At 40.9% G+C, this 24,219-nt stretch overlaps 1 protein-coding gene across 5 annotated transcripts in view; it reads right to left on the bottom strand.

Moving 5' to 3' along the window:
- The window catches only part of asz1 (ankyrin repeat, SAM and basic leucine zipper domain containing 1), a 39,079-nt gene extending 20,489 nt beyond the window's left edge, over positions 1–18,590 (bottom strand). The window contains exons 1-6 of one of the 5 annotated variants that reach the window (XM_036958738.2): positions 18,319–18,437; positions 16,054–16,192; positions 11,471–11,596; positions 10,854–10,956; positions 8,750–8,872; positions 7,028–7,139 (exon numbers count right to left, since the gene is read on the bottom strand). In XM_036958738.2, coding sequence (XP_036814633.1) covers positions 7,028–7,139; positions 8,750–8,872; positions 10,854–10,956; positions 11,471–11,578 — 446 coding nt within the window. In that variant the 5' untranslated portion in view covers positions 11,579–11,596; positions 16,054–16,192; positions 18,319–18,437. Of the gene's footprint in view, positions 1–7,027; positions 7,140–8,749; positions 8,873–10,853; positions 10,957–11,470; positions 11,616–11,719; positions 11,791–16,053; positions 16,193–18,318 lie in introns of those variants that run through there. The other 4 variants (XM_090212097.1, XM_090212117.1, XM_036958735.2 and 1 more) reach the window with 4 other exon arrangements.
- Positions 18,591–24,219: the final 5,629 nt, after the last annotated feature.

Here is a 24,219-nt window from a genome sequence, read left to right as displayed (position 1 = left end):
CAAATCTGTCGTTCTGCCCCTGAACAGGCAGTTAACCCACTGTTCCCAGGCCGTCATTGAAAATAAGAATTTGTTCTTAACTGACTTGCCTGGTTAAATAAAGGTAAAATAAAATAAATAAAATAAAATTACCTTGCTAATAGGACAATTTAATATTATTGTCTTGACAATAGTGTGTGTGTGTGCGAGTTTCCTCCTAATACAGGATGTGGTCGGAATCGTAAGGGACATCATCATTACACCTGTTAATACTTATTTTCTATAACTTTGTTCGAAATATATTTCTTATTGTAACAGCAAGTAAAATATTCCCTTTGTGTTTTATAGAAATGCAAGGTGTTTAATGTGAATGATTTAAGTTTTCCATGTTTTCTATTGTTTTCGAAATATACATTGCAAGTATTTATTTTATTTTTTTAAATGGTCTAGGGAGAGTAAGAATATGTCGAAGATAAATACACAACGCAGAGGATGAGAGGACGAGAATTAACGATCAATGGAAATAGTTGTTTTTCAGTTCAACATCTGTTTAGAATCTGTTAGGAATGTCAGTCCTGAACTCAAAGCTACGTGTGCTATGTTTTCATTTGTCTGAGTTTAGAGGATACTTTTTATTTGGCCATTGGCCCAGTTGTACTGCAAGGACTTATAATTGATCAGCCACAGGCTAGGGTGGGAAGTCATAAATGACATCCTGTTTTTTTTTTCTGGGGAGAGAATCACTGAGGACAGGGGAGCATGAATATCTACCATCTACCGCCCTGCATGATTTGTCCTCTTTGAATAAGAATAAACCCATTTTCCTCCCCCTGATCTGCTTTGGGGTGTGTGTTATTGAGGAGTAACATCAAGCTTTGGGGTCTGTGTTATTGAAGAGTAACATCAACTGCTAACAGTTAAGGGCTTGTAATTAAGCATTTCACTATAAGGTTGTATTCGGCGCGTGTGACAAATAACATTTGATTTTAAATAGCTGTGCAGCAACACTCCCCATCCAACCTGATAGAGCTTGAGGTTCTGCAGAGAAGAATGGGAGAAACTTCCCAAATACAGGTGTGCCAAGCTTGTAGCGTCATACCCAAGAAGACTCGAAGCTGTAATCGTTGCTCAAGGTGCTTCAACAAAGTACTGAGTAAAGGGTCTGAATACTTATGTAAATATGTTTTTTATAAATTTGCAAAAATGTATAATAACCGGTTTTCGCTTTGTAATTATAGGGTATTGTGTGTAGGTTGAGGAAACAAATTAATTTATCAATTTTAGAATAAAGGCTGTAATGTAACAAATGTGGAAAGATTCAAGGGGTCTGAATACTTTCCGAATGCACTGTATCTGGCCTCCATTGATTTAGTCACCTTAATTCTGGCCATCCTATAAGGGTAAAAATTCCAATAGAGAGACCTGAGGTTTGGACCAATGGCTTTCTTATAGGATTATCTACACAATTAACACTATTTTACCCATTGGCCCAAATATGTTTTTGATTGGACATCAAAGAATGAAATGGAATAGAATAGATACTTTATGTTTTTAAATGTTTTTTTTAAGAAACAGAAATTTTTTCTCCCAATCTCAATTTGTCTTCTGCCGCTCTAGGTATGAACGAATGATTGGTAGAGCAGCTTTAAAACACTTGAAACCACTGGAGGGAGACAGACACCAAGCCCTCAACTCTTGAGTGACCAGCTACAGCAGACCTGCCCAGGTTACATTCTCTATGGAAACATGCTGTTAAGGGAGAACATTTTCCACAAAGCAGCGCTTGGCTTTGACACCTCTAGGGTGACATAAAACATATTGTAACTTACAGTAAGTAGTCTATGTTAAACAATTACTGCAAGTACTGTATTACTTAGTGGTTCACCACACTGTTTGGCCCAAACAAGCAGTCTTCTAGGTCAGTCCCAAACTCTGTCCTGGGGCCCCCCTGGGTGCACGTTTTGGTTTCTGCCCTAGCACTACACAGCTGATTCAAATAATCAAAGCTTGAATTGGTTATTTGAATTAGCTGTGTGGGGCTAGGGCAGAAACCAAAACGTGCACCCAGGGGGGCGGGACAGAGTTTGAGAAACCCTGCTCTAGGTCAGTTGTTGCTAATCTGCCTTCTATCATTGGGGAACACCCAAAACACTATATTTTTGGGAAAAGAGTGAGGCAGCCCATGCCATTGGTTACCCATCCTATTGTGTTGAGCAACAAACCGGCAAGTGTCAACCACTGACACAATTCAACTTTAAATCACCCGACACTGACAGAACAGAGGGTGAGAAACTGCATCAATCCAGAGGTGTGGGAATGGCCTGTGGCCATTCATCACAAAAAGTGAAGTTTCCCAGGGACACAGAGGGAGGATGTGTGTGTGAGAGAGAGAGAGTTTGTAAATCTGTGTGTATTGGTGACATCTAGAACTAGGTGAGTCGGGGCGTAGTAATCTATCATCCTAACACATTCCAGGTATTCAATTTTTCCTTCCTCTGAGCACAAGAGACGGGAAAAACAGGTTTGGCCTAAGGTATTGGTCTCAGTGGCAAACCAGTGACAAGGTCATTGGCTCACGGTGGGGTGCAGCCAGAGAGTGAAGGGTGGTGTGTGTTTGTACTGTATGCGTTTTTCATCACCAGTTTCAAAATGAGCAGAGAATCGATACGTAGACGGTTTTGAGCAAACACAACTCCGACGTCACAACTCTGAGAACAATGACCTTGAGAGATAAAACAACCTTACCAGATAAAACGATCAAACTCCCCTTCCTATGAAACCATTGTGACAGGTTATAATCAGTACATATCCTGTTCATAACCTCTGGAGAGGATGACCACACCACACACAGGCTGCCTACTCTCATCCTGCATCCCAAACAGTCCTTATCTCATCAAAGGTTTCAGTTGAAACTGATTTCCAGCTCTTATCCAACTGATAGGTCTATAGGCTGGAGGAAAATGCTTAACTTTTTCACCTGTTATTCAAAAGCCAGAGGACAGACACCGTAGAGGACGCAGAGGACAGACACCGTAGAGGACAGACACCGTAGAGGACGCAGAGGATAAACCAGAGATGTGATCATAACACCTGCTCTTTCCATTTATAGACTGACCAGGTGAAACCGATGATCCCCTATTGATGTCACACACGCACGCACACACACACACACACACACAAAGGGGAGGAGACAGGTTACAGAAGGACTTTTAAGGCTTGAGAGATTGTGTATTTATTTGTGCCATTGAGGGTGAATGGCAAAGACAAATGATTTAAGTGCCTTTGAATGGGGCATGGTAGTAGGTGCCAGACGCACTGGTTTGTGTCAAGAACTAACGCTGCTGGATTTTTGACACTCAACAGTTTCCTGTGTGTATCAAGAATGGTCCACCACCCAAATGACATCCAGCCAACTTGACACAACTGTGGGAAGCATTGGAGTCAACAGGGCCAGCATCCCTGTGGAACACTTTCGACACCTTGTAGAGTCCATGCCCTGACAAATTGAGGCTGTTCTGAGGGAAAAACGGGGTATAACTCAATATTAGGAAGGTGTTTCTAATGTGTGGTATACTCAGTAGAGGTCGACTGATGATTTTTCAACGCCGATACCGATACACGATTATTGGAGGACCAAAAAAGCCGATACCGATTAAAATCGGCAGATTTTTAAAAATATGTTTGTAATTATGACAATTACAACAATACTGAATGAACACTTAATTGAACATAATACATCAATAAAATGAATTTAGCCTCAAATAAATGAAACATGTTCAATTTGGTTTAAATAATGCAAAAACAAAGTGTTGGAGAAGAAAGTAATATGTGCCCATATGCACCATGTATGTGCCATGTATGTGCGCCATGTAAAAAAGCTAATGTTTAAGTTCCTTGCTCAGAACATGAGAACATATCTAAGTTGGTGGTTCCTTTTAACATGAGACTTCAATATTCCAAGGTAAGAGATTTTTAGGTTGTAGTTAATATAGTATTTCTAGGACTATTTCTCTCTATACCATTTGTATTTCATATACTTTGACTATTGGATGGTCTTACAGGAAATATAGTATTGCCAGTGTAACAGTATAGCTTCCGTCCCTCTCCTCGCCCCTACCTGGGCTCGAACCAGGAACACATCGACAACAGCCACACTCGAAGCAGCGTTACCCATCGCTCCACAAAAGCCGCAGCCCTTGCAGCGCAAGGAGAATAACTACTCCAAGTCTCAGAGCGAGTGACGTTTGAAACGCTATTAGCGCACACCCAGCTAACTAGCTAGCCATTTCACATTGGTTACACCAGCCATTAGGCTGATAGGCTTGAAGTCAAACACAGAGCTGTGCTTGCGAAGAGCTGCTGGCAAAACGGACGAAAGCTGCTCAGTCAGACTGCTCTATCAAATCAGACTAAATTATAACATAATAACACACAGAAATACGAGCCTTTGGTCATTAATATGGTCGAATCCGGAAACTATAATTTTGAAAACAAACGTTTATTATTTCAGTGAAATACGGAACCGTTCTGTATTTTATCTAAGTCTAAATATTCTTGTTACATTGCACAACCTTCAATATTATGTCATAATTATGTACAATTCTGGCAAATTAGTTCGCAATGAGCCAGGCAGCCCAAACTGTTGCATATACCCTTACTCTGCGTGCAATGAACGCAAGAGAAATGACACAATTTCACCTGGTTAATATTGCCTGCTAAACTGGATTAGTAGTTATAACTAGTGATTATGATTGATTGTTTTTTATAAGGTAAGTTTAAGGCTAGCTAGCAATTTACCTTGGCTTCTACTACATTCGCGTAACAGGCAAGCTCCTCGTGGAGTGCAATGGTTAGAGCGTTGGACTAGTTAACTGTACGGTTGCAAGATTGGATCCCCTGAGCAGACAAGGTGAAAATCTGTCATTCTGCCCCTGAACAAGGCAGTTAACCCAACCCTTTTTTGTTTCAGGTATAACCCATTTGGTTCCAGACAGGTTTTTTTTTTATTTAACTAGGCCGTCATTGAAAATAAGAATGTGTTCTTAACTGACTTGTCTAGTTAAAGGTCAAAAAAATAAAAAAATAAAAATCGGCGCCCAAAAATATCGATTTCCGATTGTTATGAAAACTTGAAATCGGCCCTAATTAATCGGCCATTCCGATTAATCGGGCGACCTCTAATACTCAGTGTATGTAATATTGTGTATGCAAAAGGACCTCACTTTGCTGCACCATCCAATGATCCAGGTTATTGTAGGCCACGGTTCCCAAACTGATTTGATATGGCCCTCCTAAGTTCTGAGCAAAATATATACATATTTAAAAATGATAAACATATATTAAAAAAATAAAATCAGCTCCAAATTATTAGTATTTTGGAAATCTGTTCCAAAGTATTCCCACGCATTATATATAAATGCAAGCAAGATTTGAAAAGGTTGTGTTTTAGTCCAATATTATATATGTTTGGGCTTCTTGCAGTCAATTTGCAGTCTACAAATTATCTGAAATTATGTTCCGGCCCCTGACCATCCACTCAAGAAAAAAAATGATGTAGTTGATAATCCCTGCTGTAGGTTGAGAGAGTGGACCCCACATCTTGCTCCTGAACAAACACACCATATTTAAATGTTCATTTGTTTATGATGCTGAGGGAAAGAAATGCATCTGGTGTGAATTGCTGGTCAAATACTCAGAGGTTAAGGCCATAGCTCTCTACCCACAAGAACCCCTGATCCTCTTTCTTCCCCTCCTGTTGTTGTAACTCCGTTCTTCCCCCCTTTCTTCTCGTACACATCCCTTCTGTCTCTCGTTACCGTTCTTCAAATATTTTGTCTGGAGAGGAAACAATCAATTTCCTACCGCCTGCTCTCGCTCGCTTTCAGGACGGTGTATGTGTGTGTAGGAGGGATGGGGTTGTGTGTGGCACGGGCAACGGCATAAGACAAGGGTGGCGGAGAGTTTGTGAGGGGTGGGCGAAGGGCAATGGAGGTGGAGGGGAGAAGGCTAAGTTCGGAGCTTTCTCCTTGACTTGCCATGAGAAATGTCCAGCGATAATGACAACGTGTAAGTGGTTCCAGAATCCTCCCTCCCTCCCTGCCTGCTCTCCCTCCCTCCCTGCCTGCTCTCTCCCTGCCTGCTCTCCCTCCCTCCCTCTGTGTCTGGGCAGCATCAGGCAGTACAGTGTGTTTAGGTGGTGTGGAGGAGGGCTTCTCTTACTCTTGTTTAGTCCTTCTCCCCCCCTGCTCTGTAAGTGTTTATTGTCTGTCTGAAGGGGATCTGGGTATGTGTGCATGCAAATGCCATAACAGGGCATTCCACACAAAAGATAAATGCAGACCAACACACACTGTACTGTACTGAGACAAACACACACTGTACTCCAAGTGGTATAGTGGTGAACAGGGACACTGGACAGCACAGGAGAATGTCACAAGGTGGTCAAAGCCAGGGTCAAGACATGGTGCCAGGCAACAGGAAACACTGCTTCAGTCCTGGTACATTACATCACAGTAAATCATGTCTAAATGAATAAAACAGTGGATGAATGGGAACTCTAACCCTTAATGAATGTAATAACATGTTGCTGTTCACGTCTATTATGCCATGCCAACATAACAGTGTGGTCCTGTGGCTAAAAGGAAATACATACTGTAGTAGTGTTTCACAAGCTTGGCCATCAGAGGCTATATTATATTGTTTAATTTTTTATTTAACCTTTTTAACTAGGCAAGTCTGTTAAGAAAAAAAATCTTATTTCCAATGACGGCCTACCCTGGCCAAACGACGCTGGGCCAATTGTGCACTGCCCCTATGGGGCTCTCAATCGCGGCCAGATGTGATACAGCCTGGATTCGAACCATGGACTGTTGTGACGCCTCTTGCACTGAGATGCAGTGCCTTAGACCGCTGCGCCACTCTGGAGCCCATATCAGTCCCTGTGCTGCAGAGTATAACATGTACTATGTCTTATGATGAAATGACATGAAAATCCACACAGAGATACTCAAAACATGACAAAGACAGGCACATACACCGTCTCTCTCACCTGGTGAATGTGTTGGGATCAGCGTTTCTGGACAAGAGCAGCTCCACACACTGGACGATCTTGTCCTCACTGGCAGAAGCTGTGCATGCAGCCATCAGTACAGTGTACTGGTCTATGTAACACACAAAGAGCATTAGTACTGGGGCAGAATATTCAGTCCATGCATAATCTCATGACTATCATTTAACTAGACACAATTCAATGACAACAAAACCAATGTCAATGGATAAAACATCACATTAGACATTCAATCAATAGTCATTACAATAATAAGAAACCAGACATTGCAGGATGAGGCAGCATAATAAATATAATTTTGAAATTGGCCCTGTGAACAATGATGTGATCGATATCCTTTTATCTTAACTCGGGAACTGTGGTGTTGACTTCAGTGGCATTGTCTTGACATCTCAGACTCGGAACACAAGAGTGATGGCAATCTGCTGAATTCCTGTTTCGGCATGGACTGACTGTGTGCGTGTGTGGAGTGTACGTGTCTGTGAGTATGTTTTAGGTGGGAGCAATCATTGAGGGCAGTTGCAACCAGACTGACGGTTTGCGTCTGCAGTGGACCGGGGAAAATAAATAAAAGTCTGGGGTTGGCCTAGTGCTATGACGACAGCACCACGCTCTGTGTACCAGCTTTATCAATCACTCCTGCATTCCTCCCCCTCTCTTTCTCTCTCTCTTGGAGAAACACAAAATAGGAAGTGACCGCCGCTCTCCCGTTTAATTGTTTCCTTTCAAAGCCTCTGGCAACAGACGCCGCCACGGTGTGTGTAAACACACACACACACACACCCCTGTCGTATGTACTGACTGGAATAACATACACACAGACAAAGACACCTGTAACATCCAAATGTGGTAGCACTGTCCCCAGTCTATCCATGACTTAAACTCTAGTCTCCCTTTCCAAGATCACCAATACAACAGATACATTCAATTTCTCCACGAGAGATAGAGAGAAAGACAAGAGGAATGAAACAGTCAAAGCTGTAAACTGAAAACACCGGCGGATTAGCAGCATGTTTTTCGACGGTTCCTCTTTAACGTCATAGATATTAAGTAATGGCAGATGAACTATGTAGCGAGGCTTCTAATTCGCTCTCCAGTCTTTGGCCGGGACACGTGTGGAAATTGAAAGAAGGTGTGAGAAGTGGAGGGGGGGGGTCACTCTGTATCACTGTGTGTGCGTTGGTGTGCATGTGTGTGCTTCGAGTGCAGTGTGTGTGTGCTTCATCAAGGAAAGCTGAAGTGGCACGTCGGAGGATGGGAAGATAAGGCTTGTGTCGTTCGATATCACAGAATTCCTTCCTTTCCTTGTCCATTGTGGGTGTTCTGACAGGCTGATGTAGTCAGCGGGAGCATTCTCTTTATTGCTCTCAGTCTCTACAGAGGTGGGTAGAGCAGATAATCTCTTCTACAAGCAGAGACTTGCATAAACTGGATGATGTGAAAGAGTCTGGCAGCAATGAGTCAAATTCTAGATCACACACCTGTCTATGAAACCCTGAAAAACCATGAAGTCCCAAAAATAACTCCCTGGCGGAATGATTCAACATTTAGGTCTATTAACTTGTGTTAGAATAAGGCTGCACTTTTGTTCAACTACAATGCAACACATCACACCTGTAGTGCACCAGGACATTGTCAACATCTGAGTGCTGGTGAGGGCATGGTATTGAATACAGCTAACATAATATGACAGGTCTTTCTCACCTCTGCTGAAGTTAGCACTGGCCCCTCTGTCCAGCAGCAGCTTGGCGATGTCATAGTGAGCCATGTGCACAGCACACATCAGCGGTGTCCACTCAAACCCCAGCCTGGTCTCCACATCCAGGCCTAACAAGGCAGGGATTAGAAAGGTTAAACCAGTCCATACAGAGTTACAGCACTTAGCTATCTTACTAGGCACAAAGGCCACAGATGGGTAAAATGTATATAGTATGTATAAGCTGGAAGTAGAGGCCTAAGTGTTGTTGTCCATTAGTTTACTCCAATTAGAGAAGGGTGGTAGAGTTAGGGGAAAATAATAAAGGATTTTATTTTATACATACATACGGGGGATTGGAAATGACACAGACAATTATATTGATAGAAGCTACAATCTGCAATATTAAAGCTTATCTACCCCCTAAAAATATGAACACATACACACACACTCAAAAGTTTGGGGTCCCTTAGAAATGTTCTTATTTTTTAAAAAGCACATTTTTGTCCATTTAAAATAACACCAAATTGATAAGAAATACAGTGTAGACATTGTTAATGTTGTAAATGACTATTGTAGCTGGAAACGGCTGATTTTTTTAATGGAATATCTACAGAGGTCCATTATCAGCAACCACCACTCATGTGTTCCAGTGGCACGTTGTGTTAGTTACTCGAAATGTATAATTTAAAAAGGCTAATTGATCATTAGAAAACACTTTGGCAATTATGTTAGCACAGCTGAAAACTGTTGTTCTAATTAAAGAAGCAATAAAACTGTGCCTTCTTTAGACTTTTATTTTACCTTTATTTAACCAGGTAGGCCAGTTGAGAACAAGTTCTCATTTACAACTGCAACCTGGCCAAGATAAAGCACAGCAGTGTGACAAAAAAAAAAAAGAGTTACACATGGGATAAACAAACGTACAGTCAATACCACAATAGAAAAATCTACGTAGAGTGTGTGCAAATGTAGTAAGATTAGGGAGTTAAGGCAATAAATAGGCCATAGTGGCGAAATAATTACAATTTAGCATTAACATTGGAGTGATACATTTGCCGATGACAATGTGCAAGTAGAGATACCAGGGTGCAAAACAATACGGGGATGAGGTAGTTGGATGTGCTATTTACAGATGGGCTGTGTACAGGTACAGTGATCCGTAAGCTGCACTGTCAGTTGATGCTTGAAGTTAGTGAAGGAGATATAAGACTACAGCTTCAGTGATTTTTGCAATTCGTTCTAGTCATTGGCAGCAGAGAACTGGAAGGAAAGGCGGCCAAAGGAGGTGTTGGCTTTGGGGATGACCAGTGAAATATACCTGCTGGAGCGCGTGCTACAGGTGGGTGTTACTATGGTGACCAGTGAGCTGAGATAAGGCGGAGCTTTACCTAGCAAAGACTTATAGATGACCTGGAGCCAGTGGGTTTGGCGGCAAATATGTTGGGAGGACCAGCCAACGAGAGCATACAGGTCGCAATGGTGGGTAGTATATTAGGCTTTGTGACAAAACGGAGGGCACTGTGATAGCAAATTGGATGCAGTCTGAGTAGTGTTGGAAGGGAAGCTATTTTGTAAATTACATCGCCGAAGTCAAGGATCGGTAGAATAGTCCGTTTTAAGAGGGTAAGTTTGGCAGCATGAGTGAAGGAGGCTTTGTTGTGAAATAGGAAGCCAATTCTAGATTTAATTTTGGATTGGAGATGCATATTGTGAGTCTGGAAGGAGAGTTTACAGTCTAACCAGACACCTAGCTATTTGTAGTTGCATTTAATTTGATTTTCTATCAAAAACAAGGACATTTCTAAGTGACCCCCAACTCTTGAACGGTAGTATACACGCTATTTTTTTTTAGGGGGTAGACCAACTTTAATACTACTAATAGATTGTAGCTTCCGTCAATGTAATTGATTTAAAAAATAACTCAGATCAGTACCAAAGGTTGCAAACACTGTCATTTACAGAACATTGCCTGAACAAGAGGGCTAAAACCAAAGATTATAATATTCAGTAAAAGGCTGACTGTATAACTGGTGCTTCAATTTCAAAATTGTAACAGATCATAATGGCAATTTCCTAATGTAGAATTGACTGTTCATTATCAAAACCTGCCATTGTCCAACAGCTGCTGGACCAGCTGGACATCTTTGGTGTTGATGGCTCTTTTCAAAGTGGAGACCTTATCCTCTGCTTCTGGGACCCCTGCATCTGTGCTCTGTTAGTTTCAAGTTTTAATGTCACATGCACAAGTACAGTGAAATGCCTTTCTGTTAGAAATGAATTACACAATGCTGGTACATTAAATTATGAGTACTTCACTGTGTGTTGTATTTTAAAAGTGATTGTTGTCTGGTTGGTAGGTAGGTCATGAAGCTAGCCTGGCCAAACTACTAGACAAGACAGACCGTCTGGGATAGTTGTCGCCACCTGCTGGATTGGATTTACCATCTTCCTCTCACACTGTTACATGCACGCAATAGCTAGCTAGCTAGATTTAAAAAAGTATCGTAACTAAACAATACAAATACTACAGATAAATGGTTGTCTTGGATCATAATCAAACGAGAACCTGACAAGTTACTGCGCATTCAACAGAGCTGGCAAATACCTAGCCAATTCATCTTAAACATTAACTATAGTTATCTAGCTGGCATTAGCATTTTAGCTGGCTCGAGCGCAAGATGACAGATACGAAATTATTGGAGAAACAAATAGGAAATATGTGTCACCTCAATTAAGGGGACCTTTATCGACTTTGAAAATCCAATGTCCCACTCGTCGTTGCTCCCATCGCTTTCGTCTCCTGCAGGGAAGGCATATTCCACCTTGTTGGACATGATGGCCTCGAGTATCTTCTGTAAAAAGGGAAACACTCTTTTCACGGCCCTTCGATACCGAAGTTACTTTTTCGTAACAGGTTAGGAGACTGAGATTGGGGTTAGGAAAAGAGTTAGGGTTTGCCAAAATGATATCCTAACCTGGTACGAAAATCACTTCGTATCGAAGTGACGTGAAGAGTGTGTTCGGTATAAAGCTTCAAGACGCACGTGACTATGGAGGGCGCTCCATGAGGTCACCCGGGTGACAATGTCAGATTCAGGTCAAGTTTGCACATCCAGGTCTACATCGTTAATATGCTATATACATCAGTGGTCTAGACCATAATCCAAAAGTATTTTAAGAACAGGAATTGTGGGTGTTATAAAAACGTTTCAGAGTTCTACCCAGTGGAAAACTGACGGACCAAAGGGGCACCCTATTTGACTTTGAAGCTGCCATACCAGTTTAGTTGTAAGAATGTGCATGTTCTGTTTGTTGCAGCTATGCCAGCCTGCATGATTGTCAACCCAATCACTTCAAAAAGTAGGATACCTGTGCAGTTCGAGAAATAAGAGAGGAAGCCATATACAAGGTCAGTGCCAGTACCACATATTCAATGTGCAAGGATACTGAAGCCTGATCTCACAAGTTTACATTCTCAGGAGTTTACGTTCTATTTCGAAAAGATAGATATTCTCTGAAGCAAGTGTGGACACTAGACTGAGGAGTAAATTTCACACATCCCAATGAGCTACATAGGCAGGGATTACAAGAAAGTGACTGGTAGCAGGGTCATTTTAGTAAAGTATTGCAGTAGCACAAGTGGTGGGTGGGTGGGTGTGTGTATGTAAGCAGCCGCATAGTGCCCCAGGCCCCCAAAATGTTTATATTTTAAATGTTTAGGAACTCAGTTGGGGTTTTAATTTACTTGTTATGTCAGTCACTGACAGTCACTCAATTAGCCATGTCAGCATTTTTTTTTTTTTTTTGATTGCCCAGGGGCCCTGACCTCAAGGGGGCCCCCATTGATTTTGTTAGTCACTCTCACTCAAGTATCATTCATTTCAAGAAATTAGCTGTAAAACTACAAAATGTTCTCTTCACTCCATGACATAATGTACGTTTTTTTTACTTTAATACTTCTTTTTTTATCTCTGTCGTCAGGAGGGGGGCCACTAAAATGTATTGTTTCTGAGGTGAGGGGCCCCACAAGTGTGTGTGTGTGTGTGTGTGTGTGTGTGTGTGTGTGTGTGTGTGTGTGTGTGTGTGTGTGTGTGTGTAAGAGTGTCTATTACTATAACCTTTTAACATTTGCATAAATTAATTTGCATTTGAATTACACTGAACAAAAATATAACGCAAAATGTATGCACTAAAAGCTTATTTCGCAAAAACGTTGTGCAAAAAAATTGTTTACATCCTTGTTAGTGAGCATTTCTCCTTTGCCAAGATAATCCCTCCACCTGGCAAGTGTGGCATATCAAAAAAAAGATTAAACATGATCATTACACATGTGCACCTTGTGCTGGAGACAATAAAAGGCCACTCTAAAATATGCAGTTTTGTCACACAACAAAATGCCATAGATGACTGAAGTTTTGAGGGAGTGTGAAATTGGCATGCTTGACTGCAGGAATGTCCTCTAGAGCTGTTTCTAGATAATTGAATGTTAATTTCTCTACCATAAGCCTCTTCAACGTTATTTTGGAGAATTGTGCAGTCCTTCTCTATGCAAAGGAGATGTGTCATGCTAAAGTAGGCTTATGGTCTTGCATGAGGTCTTCTCTGTTGCTAATACTGTTTTCTGATCCACGCCCCTACTTTTTCTTTAAGGTATCTGTGACAAACAGATGCATATCTGCATTCCCAGTCATGTGAAATTCATAGATTAGGGCCTCATTTATTTATTTCAATTGACTCATTTCCTTATGTGAGTTGTAACGCAGTAAAATCTTTCAAATTGTTGCATGTTGTGTTTATATTTATATTAAGTGTATACAGTATCAAAAATGTTTTGACACACAATCTAAGTAGGGTGAGTCTAAACATCTCAGCATTGGTTTGGAGTTAATTGAGCCCCACAGTGGGTGCGTTGTAATACAATTTGTTTTTCCACCATTCATTTTTCCCAAATGAGATTTTAGAAACACTTCAAATGAAGTATGTGTTTTGTGTAGACTTACCTTAGCGTGACATTTTCATAACCGTGTCATTTCTCTCTCGGACAAGGTGAGTTTGATCAATATATTTACTCTCAAAATTGTTTACTCTCAAAATTGTTAAATGCTAATTAGCAACAGAGAAGACCTCACGCGAGACTACAAATTCCTGCAGGAAGCTTCTGCACGTCATCTCTAGCCGACCCTGTCAGCTACCTTCTGTGCCCAATCAATGAGGAATCCATTTGCTGTATTAAAATGAATTGAATTAAATGTGTTGAACTTCTTCAGTCCCCTTTCTCTCTGTCTTAGCTACCCACTGACTACACTTTAGCTAACTAGTTAGCAGAGCAGTAGATACAAAACTATATGTTTTTACTTAGCCTGTATAATTGTTTGTACAGTATGTTGACTTTGGTCTCTATTTCAGACCTTATGGCATTTTTTGAAGGATGAGCTTGAGCATTAAAAGGTGGAAAGACTACTGATAAGTCTGGCCATGTGGAGAAGTGCAGCTATGATGAAGGGCAACATACCGGTTTGGTCAGGGCCAGCATGAGGGATAAAGTTTATCCTGTGTTGGTGAGTGTAGCTATTAAGAAAAGTTTGAGCATCTTAGCAATACAGTGTGGATACCAGACTTAGATGAGTGATAACTCAGTTCTAGAATGTTGTCATTGATGAGAATGAATCAAAAAAATCTATTGACAAATTTATTGTTGAGACATCCAGAGACAAATCTTCAAATTTACTTTTTAGGAGTGGTCTGTCATAGAGTAGTAGTTCCCAACGTTTTCGGCTACAGTATCACCAATTGAATTTCTCTCTGCCCGGAGTACCCTTAAAGTACGCCCACATGTGCATTTTACCATTAGGCCTATGGTCTCATGAGTCTTCTCAAGTACCCCCTGTGGGTAGGCCAAGAACCTTCAGGGGTCCTAGTACCTCAGGTTGGGAACTACTGTCACAAAGCTATATGCATTCACAGTCTTCATTTGTATGATCCTTCCCATTGTAATTGATAAGTCAAGTGATAAAATACAAAGTGATCAATTAAAAGTTTATGGAAAAACTGCACTAGTCCTCATATGAAAAGTATAGGAAAGTACTGATCCCATTATTTATCTTGTGTATTTCTGTATGGTTGTTGTTTTTAGTATTGTCTGACACAGATACTGTATACAGGTCGCTGCAGTATGTTAAAACCACATTAGTTGCAACTTCCAGGAGTAGCTTGAAGGAGTGCATTGAACGGTACACTGAGTAGGTTTACTTCTGCAGATCCTTCTAACTTGGAGTAGCAACTTCTACGTCAGTACAGTCAATGACCATCCAGTTGACGCATCAAACCTTAAAGTCAGACAGGAAAGTGATGTGCAACAGAGACCTAGGACCGTATTTGGGGAAGCCCTGACTTATAGGAGCCATGGGCTTAAGTCAAGTCGGTCAGTCATTTAACTAGTCATGTTCAAACTGTCTTTGTGATTTGTGTGGGGAAAATGTTGAGCCAGTCCCCAACAGCCTGAAGAAACACCTGGTGGGACTAACAAGAACCACAACTAGGCTACTAACTAAAGGCTATGGAGGCAAGCCTCACTCACTGGACAAAGAGTTGAAGCACTCCATTTTCTTAGAACACGGAGGTCACCACTTCTGGCAAATGTTTCCCTCAAAATGCTGAGCTGAAAAACCATGGGATGGAGGATTTATCTGTAATGCTCACGTAGATGATCAGGACAGTCTAGGATACTATTTGCCCCGAAGGAGGTGAAGTCTTGCGGTGAGCTATACGACTGTATTTCTGATTCTAAATCTCAAGAGGAAAGTTAACCGTCTGAGTCGCGAGATCACTAAGGAGGACCAACAGTGGTTGTCAGATTGTCTGTATTGTACCACAGATGCATTCGTAAAACAAAACAGTTTCTGTGGTTTGTATGGGAAAAACATTTAGCCCACAAGATGCACCTCAGTGAGAACATTCTGTAATTGTGCCATGGTGGAGATGCCTGAAACTTCAATGTTTCCATTGGAGTCCAAATAAGAAGTAAGTAGAGTTGGATTGGACACACCCTACGAAAATCATCTGGACTGCTTAACTAGACAGAGAGCAAGAGAGAGAGAATACATCTAAGAATGGGAGAGCCATTACTTCCACCAGATCTCCTTAAGGAGGGTGGCATTGAACATCATGCACTGCTTCTCATGGGCGGAGCCTGAAGATGTTCTGCATGTCATGCCTCATGTCTAAAACATGGGGAAAAAGGGGAGACAAAAGTCAATCTATAAATTCAATGTTTTACACAATATTGTATCACATTTGATTAGTTACTGACCTGTCCGTCCGCATGCTCGATCGGCTGTAGCCTCTACAACTGACTCTCGTGCTGGATCACACTGGCACAAGATGTCCATGCACCGGATGGCCTGAGGGATGTGGTGGGTCTTTTTCAAATGCTGTATCACCATCTTTATCTGGACAGAAAATGTATTGTTTATCCTAACACAAACACACCTTGGACAACGTGACAAGTGGTCCCTCAACACCCAATCCTAAATCATGAGAACCATACACAAACATACTGTGCAGATATACAATGCATTCGGAAAGTATTCAGACCCCTTCCCCTTTTCCACATTTTGTTACATTACAGCCTTATTCTAAAATTGATTAAATACAACTTTTCCCCTATCAATCTACACACAATACCCCATAATGACATAATGAACATTTATGCAAAATAAAAAACAGAAATACCTTATTTATATGTATTTGCTATGAGACTCCAAATTGAGCTCAGATGCATCCTGTTTCTATTGATCATCCTTGTAATTTTTCTACAACTTGATTGGAGTCCACATGTGGTAATTTCAATTGATTGGACATGATTTGGAAAGGCACACACCTGTCTATATAAGGTCCCACATTTGACAGTGCATGTCAGAGCAAAAACCAAGCCATGACGTCGAAGGAATTGTCTGTAGAGCTCTAAGACAGGATTGTGGCGAGGTACAGATCTGGGGGTTGGGTACCAAAACATATATGCAGCTTGGAAGGTCAAAAAAGAACACAGTGGCCTCCATCATTCTTAAATGGAAGAAGTTTGGGAGCTGGCCGCCCGGCCAAACTGAGCAATCGGGGAGAACGGCCTTGGTCAGTGAGGTGACCAAGAACCTGATGGTCACTCTGACATAGCTTTAGAGTTCTTCTGTGTTGATGAGAGAACCTTCCAGAAGGACAACCATCCCTGAGGAACTCCACCAATCAGGCCTTTATGGTAGTGTGGCCAGACAAAAGCCACTCCTCAGTAAAAGGCACATGATAGCCCGCTTGGGGTTTGCAAAAAGGCACCTAAAGGACTCTCAGACCCTGAGAAAAAAGGTTATCTGGTCTGATGAAACCAAGAGAGCTCAGACTGGGGCGAAGGTTCACCTCAACAGGACAATGACCCTATGCACACAGCCAAGACAACGCAGGAGGAATGGCTTCGGGACTGGTATCTAAATGTCCTGAGCCCGGACTTGAACCTATCTAACATATCTGAAGAGACCTAAAAAAAATAGCTGTACAGAAATGCTCCCCATCCACCCTGACAGAGCTTGAGAGGATCTGCAGGTGTGTCAAGCTTGTAGTGTCATACCCAAGAAAACTCGAGGCTGTAATCGCTGCTTCAACATACTAATGTAGCTAGCTAGCCAACCAAGGTGCCTAACTAGCTAGCCCACCTGGCGATATTTAGCTAGTTAACATTAGCTCATCGTTCATGTAGTCAGACTTTACTACGTGGTGACATGCTAGTTAACGATCCTTGCCATGGTGCTGTGCTAACGTTAGCTAGCAATATCACTACATCAAAAAGTATTACTACAAGAACTGTGAGCTAAGGTTAACTAGCTGGCTTGTCAATAATAAAAGGTCACAACAGTAATTTTGCTAGCCTATGCTGGTTTTCTTTTTACTTGTAAGAAAGGTAACCGGTGTTATACACGTAACTACAGTCAGTGGTTATGTAGTTAATTTTCATAAGCACCTAGCTAACCACAGATCTTTGACTTATTACCCAAAATAGTTTGTTAACAGCTAGCAAACGGCTTAGCTTATCACACGGCTCCAGCGACGGCTCTTAGAGGTTGGAAAACGATAAAATGCATGTGTCCTTATTGGAGTAGTGGTTATAATCCGGTACATAGCACAGAACCATCCTTGCTTCTATCAACATAGATACCTAAGGTAGGCTAGCTAGCTATAAAGGCCAGGGTCATTTTCAAAAATCTAGTTTTAAAAAATGCTACGGTAGGTAATTTGAAAAATTCTGAACAACAATCAACATGGTAAGTACACAACTTCAATGATGTAATCAAGAAACTACAAAAAGGCTATGTTATTCTATTTGGCTTGACTTGGTAGGTTACTTGCTACTTGTTGGCGTGAGTTTGCATGAAGAAATGTGGAGGTTTTTCCAACCCTTGAAACACTGCCTTGGGTGACGAAGTCAAAGCTTGAGACAGGATGTGTAGTTCTGTATGATAGTCACATTAGCGGCTAGTTAGCATTTCATTTAGATGGGGTAAATGCAGGTGAAAATATTGATAAAAGTTACCTTGTCCGAGAGAGATTTACACGGTCATCCAAACATCAAGCCAGGGTACGCCTATATGAAACACAGACCTTATATGAAGTGGTTCTAAAATCCCCTATGGAAAAATGAATGGTGGAAAAACAGTTGGAACAATTTCCGTGTTTGACCTCAAGGTTTTATGGGTATTATGACTCATACTGTGGTATACTATAGCTTAAGCGTTAAAAAATGAGATAGGTCTAGAATTGTGTTACCATTCTAGTCAGTGGCCCCCCTTTTTTTTGCCATTGTAATGCATTGGTATCCATAGCAACGGCTCCCGTTTGGGCTGCTCAATGATGCGATATGAAAGAGCTGTTTGTTAGCTGACGTTAGTTAGCTGCTTTTTGTCACTCTAAACTCTGACAAACAGCTGTAAGCGTTTACTCTAAATTGTATGAGTATCCATAGCAACCATAGTATCTATAGCAACAGCTCCGTTTGAGCTGATCAATGATGAGTTGGCAGGCCGTCATTGTAAATAAGAATGTGTTCTTAACTGACTTGTCTAGTTAAATAAAGGTTACATTTTACAACAAAAAAAAGTTTTATTGAGACATGAGAAACCTGTTAGCTGATGTTAGCTTCTTTTTTTCCCGTCACTCTAAACTCCTACAAAAACAGCTGTATGTTAGATCCATTGCGGAAATGTTTGTTCCGCAGACAGATTTGAATTGCAGAGTAGACAAAGATGGCATAGTCTCTAACTTTTTCTCTAACTTATTCGGAAAGTGGTCAAAATGTCAGTTGTTTATAAAAAAGTTACAGAAGACGTTGTTGATGCGGTCACTTAAACAGCTGTAACGTTTGATTGGTACCAAATAATTTTGTTATTATTTTAGATTAGCAGAGAAGTAGAGGAAGATGTCATGCCCTCTAACTTTTTGTGTAAGTGTTTCGCAAAGTGGTCAAAGTAGCTGATTTGTGTCAAAAGTTGCATTTACAGGGAACGGAAGTTGGAAGTGATGATGTCACAATGAATAGCTTCAGAATGTTGAAATGTTGAATGAAGATGGACAAAAAGAAAGACACAAATGTATACCGGTAGTTTAAAAAGTATAAATAATATTTAAAAAGTTGAATGCAAGCACATTATTCCAGACCAGTCTGCATATTTTAAAAGTTTGAATGGCTTTCTAGCTAAAACGGTGTAAGGAGTAGCATGCAGAAGAAGAATAATAAGAAAAAGAGGTATGACGAAGATTAAAGTCGAGACTTTTGCTTTGCAAGTACCACCTAATAAAAAGTATGACGAGAATTTAAAGTGGGGAATAAGAAGAAGTATAACGAATATGTAAAGTTGGGACTTGCGAAGCAAAAGTTTGCCTTTGTAGCAGTATATTCACCACTCTCTCAAACGTTTAACTCTGCCCTCTCACGGCACAGGCCGAGGGCCTGAGAGGTGAAACGTCCTACCCCAGCTCGGAGCCCGCTCAATTGAGCAACTAGAGACCCCGCAGACAGTGTGTTTGCGAGACACCGGAAAAAACTGTCCCGCGACTCTACAGACATCCCAATACAAACAAAAACCGACTTTCGGAGAAAGAGTGCACAACTGGTACTGTAAATAGTCGCTTATACCTGCCACCAGAGACTTCTATTGCAGTAATGTTGAAGGTTTCCTGGCAAGTATTACTTAGCCAGCTAGGATGAAGGAGAAGCTAACGTTAAACTGAGTAAGAAATACATTACTAACTTCTCATAGGCTACCGAGACAGACAGTGACGTGGTGATCAGTGGTGTGGCTGAAGGCTGGTAAAGCAGAGGAAGCAAGCAGAGGGGTTGGTACAGTGGTTCCCAAACATGGGGCTGGGGCCCCTTGTGGGGTCCCCTGAGGAAATCTGTACTAATCTCATCAAACAAGTTAAGAACTTTAAAAAAAATAAGATATGTTTCATATAGGCCATGTGGATATTTTCATATCTTCCATATAGGCCGACATTAAAATGCAAACAATACAGTAAAAAAATGTCATAGGTTTCTGTTTTGTCTCTGATGCTACGTGTCAGTGTGAATCATTTCTAATATTCTCACTTTCAGGGGTATAACATTACAATTGTATAACTAATGTTTTTTCTCTTCTCCAAATAGCATATTACATTTTTTTATTTGTAAATAATTGCAGTAAATTATTTCAGAAACAGCCCCCCTCCTTCCAGACCTCACTAAAACTCAAATCTTGATTACGGCCCTGACCATGGTAGTGTAACAGTATAACTTTAGACTGTCCCCTCGCCCATACCCGGGCGCGAACCAGGGACCCTCTGCACACATCAACAACAGTCACCCTCGAAGCATCGTTACCCATCGCTCCACAAAAGCCGCGGCCCTTGCAGAGCAAGGGGAACTACTACTTCAAGGTCTCATTGAAACGCTATTTAGTGCGCACCACCGCTAACTAAGCTAGCCGTTTCACATCCGTTACAGTAGCTGTTTGGAGAATAGGGATTTTGTATGGTCTCACCTGACCCTGGTAGCTATTTGGAGAATAGGCATTTTGCATGGTCTCACCTGATGGTGAACTGAGAGAATACCCGATGTGTCCTACACTCTTTGAAAAGGGATCTTCGGCTGTCCCTATAGGAGAACCCTTTTTGGGATCCATGTAGAACTGCAACTATTCATGGGCTCCAGAGTGGCGCAGTGGTCTAAGGCACTGCATCTCAGCGCAAGAGGCGTCACTACAGCCCCTGGTTCCATTCCAGGCTGTATCACAACTGGTTGTGATTGGGAGTCCCATAGGGCGGTGCACAATTGGCCCAGTGTCGTTAGGGTTTGGTAGGCTGTCATTGTAAATAAGAATTTGTTCTTAGCTGACTTTTTATTAGATTTTTTTATTTAACCTTTATTTAACTAGGCAAGTCAGTTAAAAACAACATTTTATTTTCAATGACTTTCCTAGTTAAAAACATTTTTTAAATAAAAAAACCTCTCTGGAGCCAAATGGGTTATACCTGAAACCAAAAAAGGGTTCTCCTATGGGGACTGCCGAAAAACCCTTTTAGGTTCTAGCACCTTTTTTTCTAAGAGTGTAAAGATTATGATGAGGGGTCAAGATGTGAGAGAAGACTGTTTGTAGCCCACTAGCACGCTTTTTAAAGGCTACAAAGGAAGTTAAGGCTGGCTTTCACTTTTTATCTGTGTTCCATAATGGAATGTCTTGACTTTGTCTTGACTTTTTCATCCTCCCTAAAACTGTACTGATTAAATTGTGATTAAGCTGATAGAAAGTTTCGAGTTCTCTCAGTTAGCAGAGCCATGTTTGTTTTTGCTCCAGTAATCTCAGAATATGATTGTAAGAATTGTTGGTACTATACCTTTTTATGTCTGACATGGTGTGATCTGATCATTCTACAGCAATTTGTGAATGACATTGTTGAATCATTTGTTTCCTATCTCTATCTCTACTTGTTTCCTATCTCTACTCTAACGTTTTGAGTAAATACACTCAGGTTATTAAAATATAATACAGCATTGTCCATTAAGTAGCCTATTTTATTCTAAGCCATTCGATGTCGCACACACTATTCATTTTTTTCTTGATATTTCAAAGTGTAGAAGAGTTGTTCCACGGAGTGAATCCTTTTTGTGTAGTGTAACTTGTTGAAAAAGGATGTTTGATTTCACCAAATTTGAACATTCTGTCATGAAGAGCACATTATAAAAACGTAATAAAAAACATGTTTTTCCCATCTTAAAGCTTCAGTATGTAACTTCTTGTGTGAAGTAGAAAAGTGAGTTATAGATCTGTCACTCTCATTGAAAGCATGTCTAAGAAGCGGTAGATCTGTTCTATGTGCACTATTTATATGCTTCCCATTCTTAAGTTTAGCTTTTGCTTTACTTTCAGTTTTGTACACCAGCCTCAAACAGCTGAAAATACAATATTTTTGGTTAATGAAAATATATCTCTCAGCATTTTAGATTGTACAATGATTCTCTACACGTAATTCCCCCCAAAATTGTACCCTTATTTTACCAGGTAAGTTGACTGAGAACACATTCTCATTTACAGCAATGACCTGGGGATAAGTTATAGTGGAGAGGATGAGGGCCAGATTGGGAATTTAGCCAGGACACCGGGGTTAACACCTCTACTCTTATGATAAGTGCCATGGGTTCTTTAGTGACCACAGAGAGTCAGTTTAACGTCCCATCTGAAAGACGGCACCCCACACAGGGCAATGTCCCCGATCACCGGGGCATTGTTTTTAGACCAGAGGAAAGAGTGCCTCCTACTTGCCATATGAAAATCATTTTTAGTTCCTTTTACTGCACACATTCAGTTTAATCATTTTAAAAGATATTGCATCTCCTCCTTTTTGGAAGATTTTGGCTTTCTGATAATGTATCAATAATAACAAATAAAAATGTTCATGAGAAAATACAAGTTGGGCATAAACTAAAATTTTACCGCCTCTCAAACCTGATTCTGGGGCCCATTCCTCCCACACTGTCACTGTCCTCAAGCACACTATCACAATCAGAGGGTATGCTCGATTAGGCTCCTTTCGCCCATGTAATGTCCCTGTGTTCATTGCCTGCGAAGGCTGTGAATGTCAGTGGATATGTTGGCATACCATTGACCAAGGCCATCATTTTACATCAAATTATATGTCATTCATTGAGCATTATATTGCCCTGAAAAGTCGTCTACTGAACAACATTTCCCTGAGGCAACAAAAAAAGTAGCCTCTCCTAACAAAAATACAATTTAAAAAAAAATATACAGTACCAGTCAAACGTTTGGACACGCCTGCTAATTCAAGGGTTTTTCTATATTTTTTTCTATGTTCTACATTGTAGAATAATAGTGAAGACATCAAAACTATGAAATAACACATATGGAATCATGTAGTAACCAAAAAAGTTGAACATTTATTTTATATTTGAGATTCTTCAAAGTAGCCACCCTTTGCCTTGATGACAGCTTTGCACACTCTTGGCATTCTCTCAACCAGCTTCATGACTGCATTTCAATTAACAGGTGTGCCTTGTTAAAAGTTCATTTGTGGAATTCCTTTCCTTCTTAATGTGTTTGAGCCAATCAGTTGTGTTGTGACAAGGTAGGGGTGGTATACAGAAAATAGCCTTATTTGGTGAAAGAACAAGTCCATATTATGGCAAGAACAGCTCAAAAAAGGAAAGCGTAACGACAGTCCATCATTACTTTAAGACATGAAGGTTAGTCAATCTGATACATTTCCAGAACTTTGAAAGTTTCTTCAAGTGCAGTCACAAAAACCATCAAGCGCTATGATGAAACTGGCTCTCATGAGATCCGCCACAGGAAAGGAAGACCCAGAGTTACCTCTGCTGTGGAGGATAAGTTAATTAGAGTTACTAGCCTCATACATTGCAGCCCAAATACATGCTTCACGGAGTTCAAGTAACAGACACATCTCAGCATCAACTGTTCAGAGGAGACTGCATGAATCAGGCCTTCATGCTCGAATTGCTGCAAAGAAACCACTACTAAAGGACACCAATAATAAGAAGAGACTTGCTTAGGCCAAGAAACATGAGCAATGGACATTAGATCGGTAGAAATCTGTCCTTTGGTCTGATGAGTCCAAATGTGAGATTTTTTGTTCCAACCGCTGTGTCTTTTTGAGACGCAGAGTAGGTGAACGGTGAACGGATGTTCTCCACATGTGAAGCATGGAGGAGGAAGTGTGATGTTGTAGGGGTGCTTTGCTGGAGACACTGTCTGTGATTTATTTAGAATTCAAGGAACACTTAACCAGCATGGCTCCCACAGAATTCTGCAGCGATACGCCATCCCATCTGTTTTTTGCTTAGTGGGACTATCATTTGTTTTTCAACAGAACAATGACCCAACACAACTCCAGCCTGTGTAAGTGCTATTTTACCAAGAAGAAG

Source organism: Oncorhynchus mykiss, chromosome 2, assembly GCF_057628025.1.
Source record: "Oncorhynchus mykiss isolate SJ-2025 chromosome 2, ASM5762802v1, whole genome shotgun sequence".
NCBI lineage: Eukaryota > Metazoa > Chordata > Actinopteri > Salmoniformes > Salmonidae > Oncorhynchus > Oncorhynchus mykiss.
Note: the sequence above shows the minus strand (reverse complement) of the source record. Positions and strands in the feature narration are given on the sequence as shown.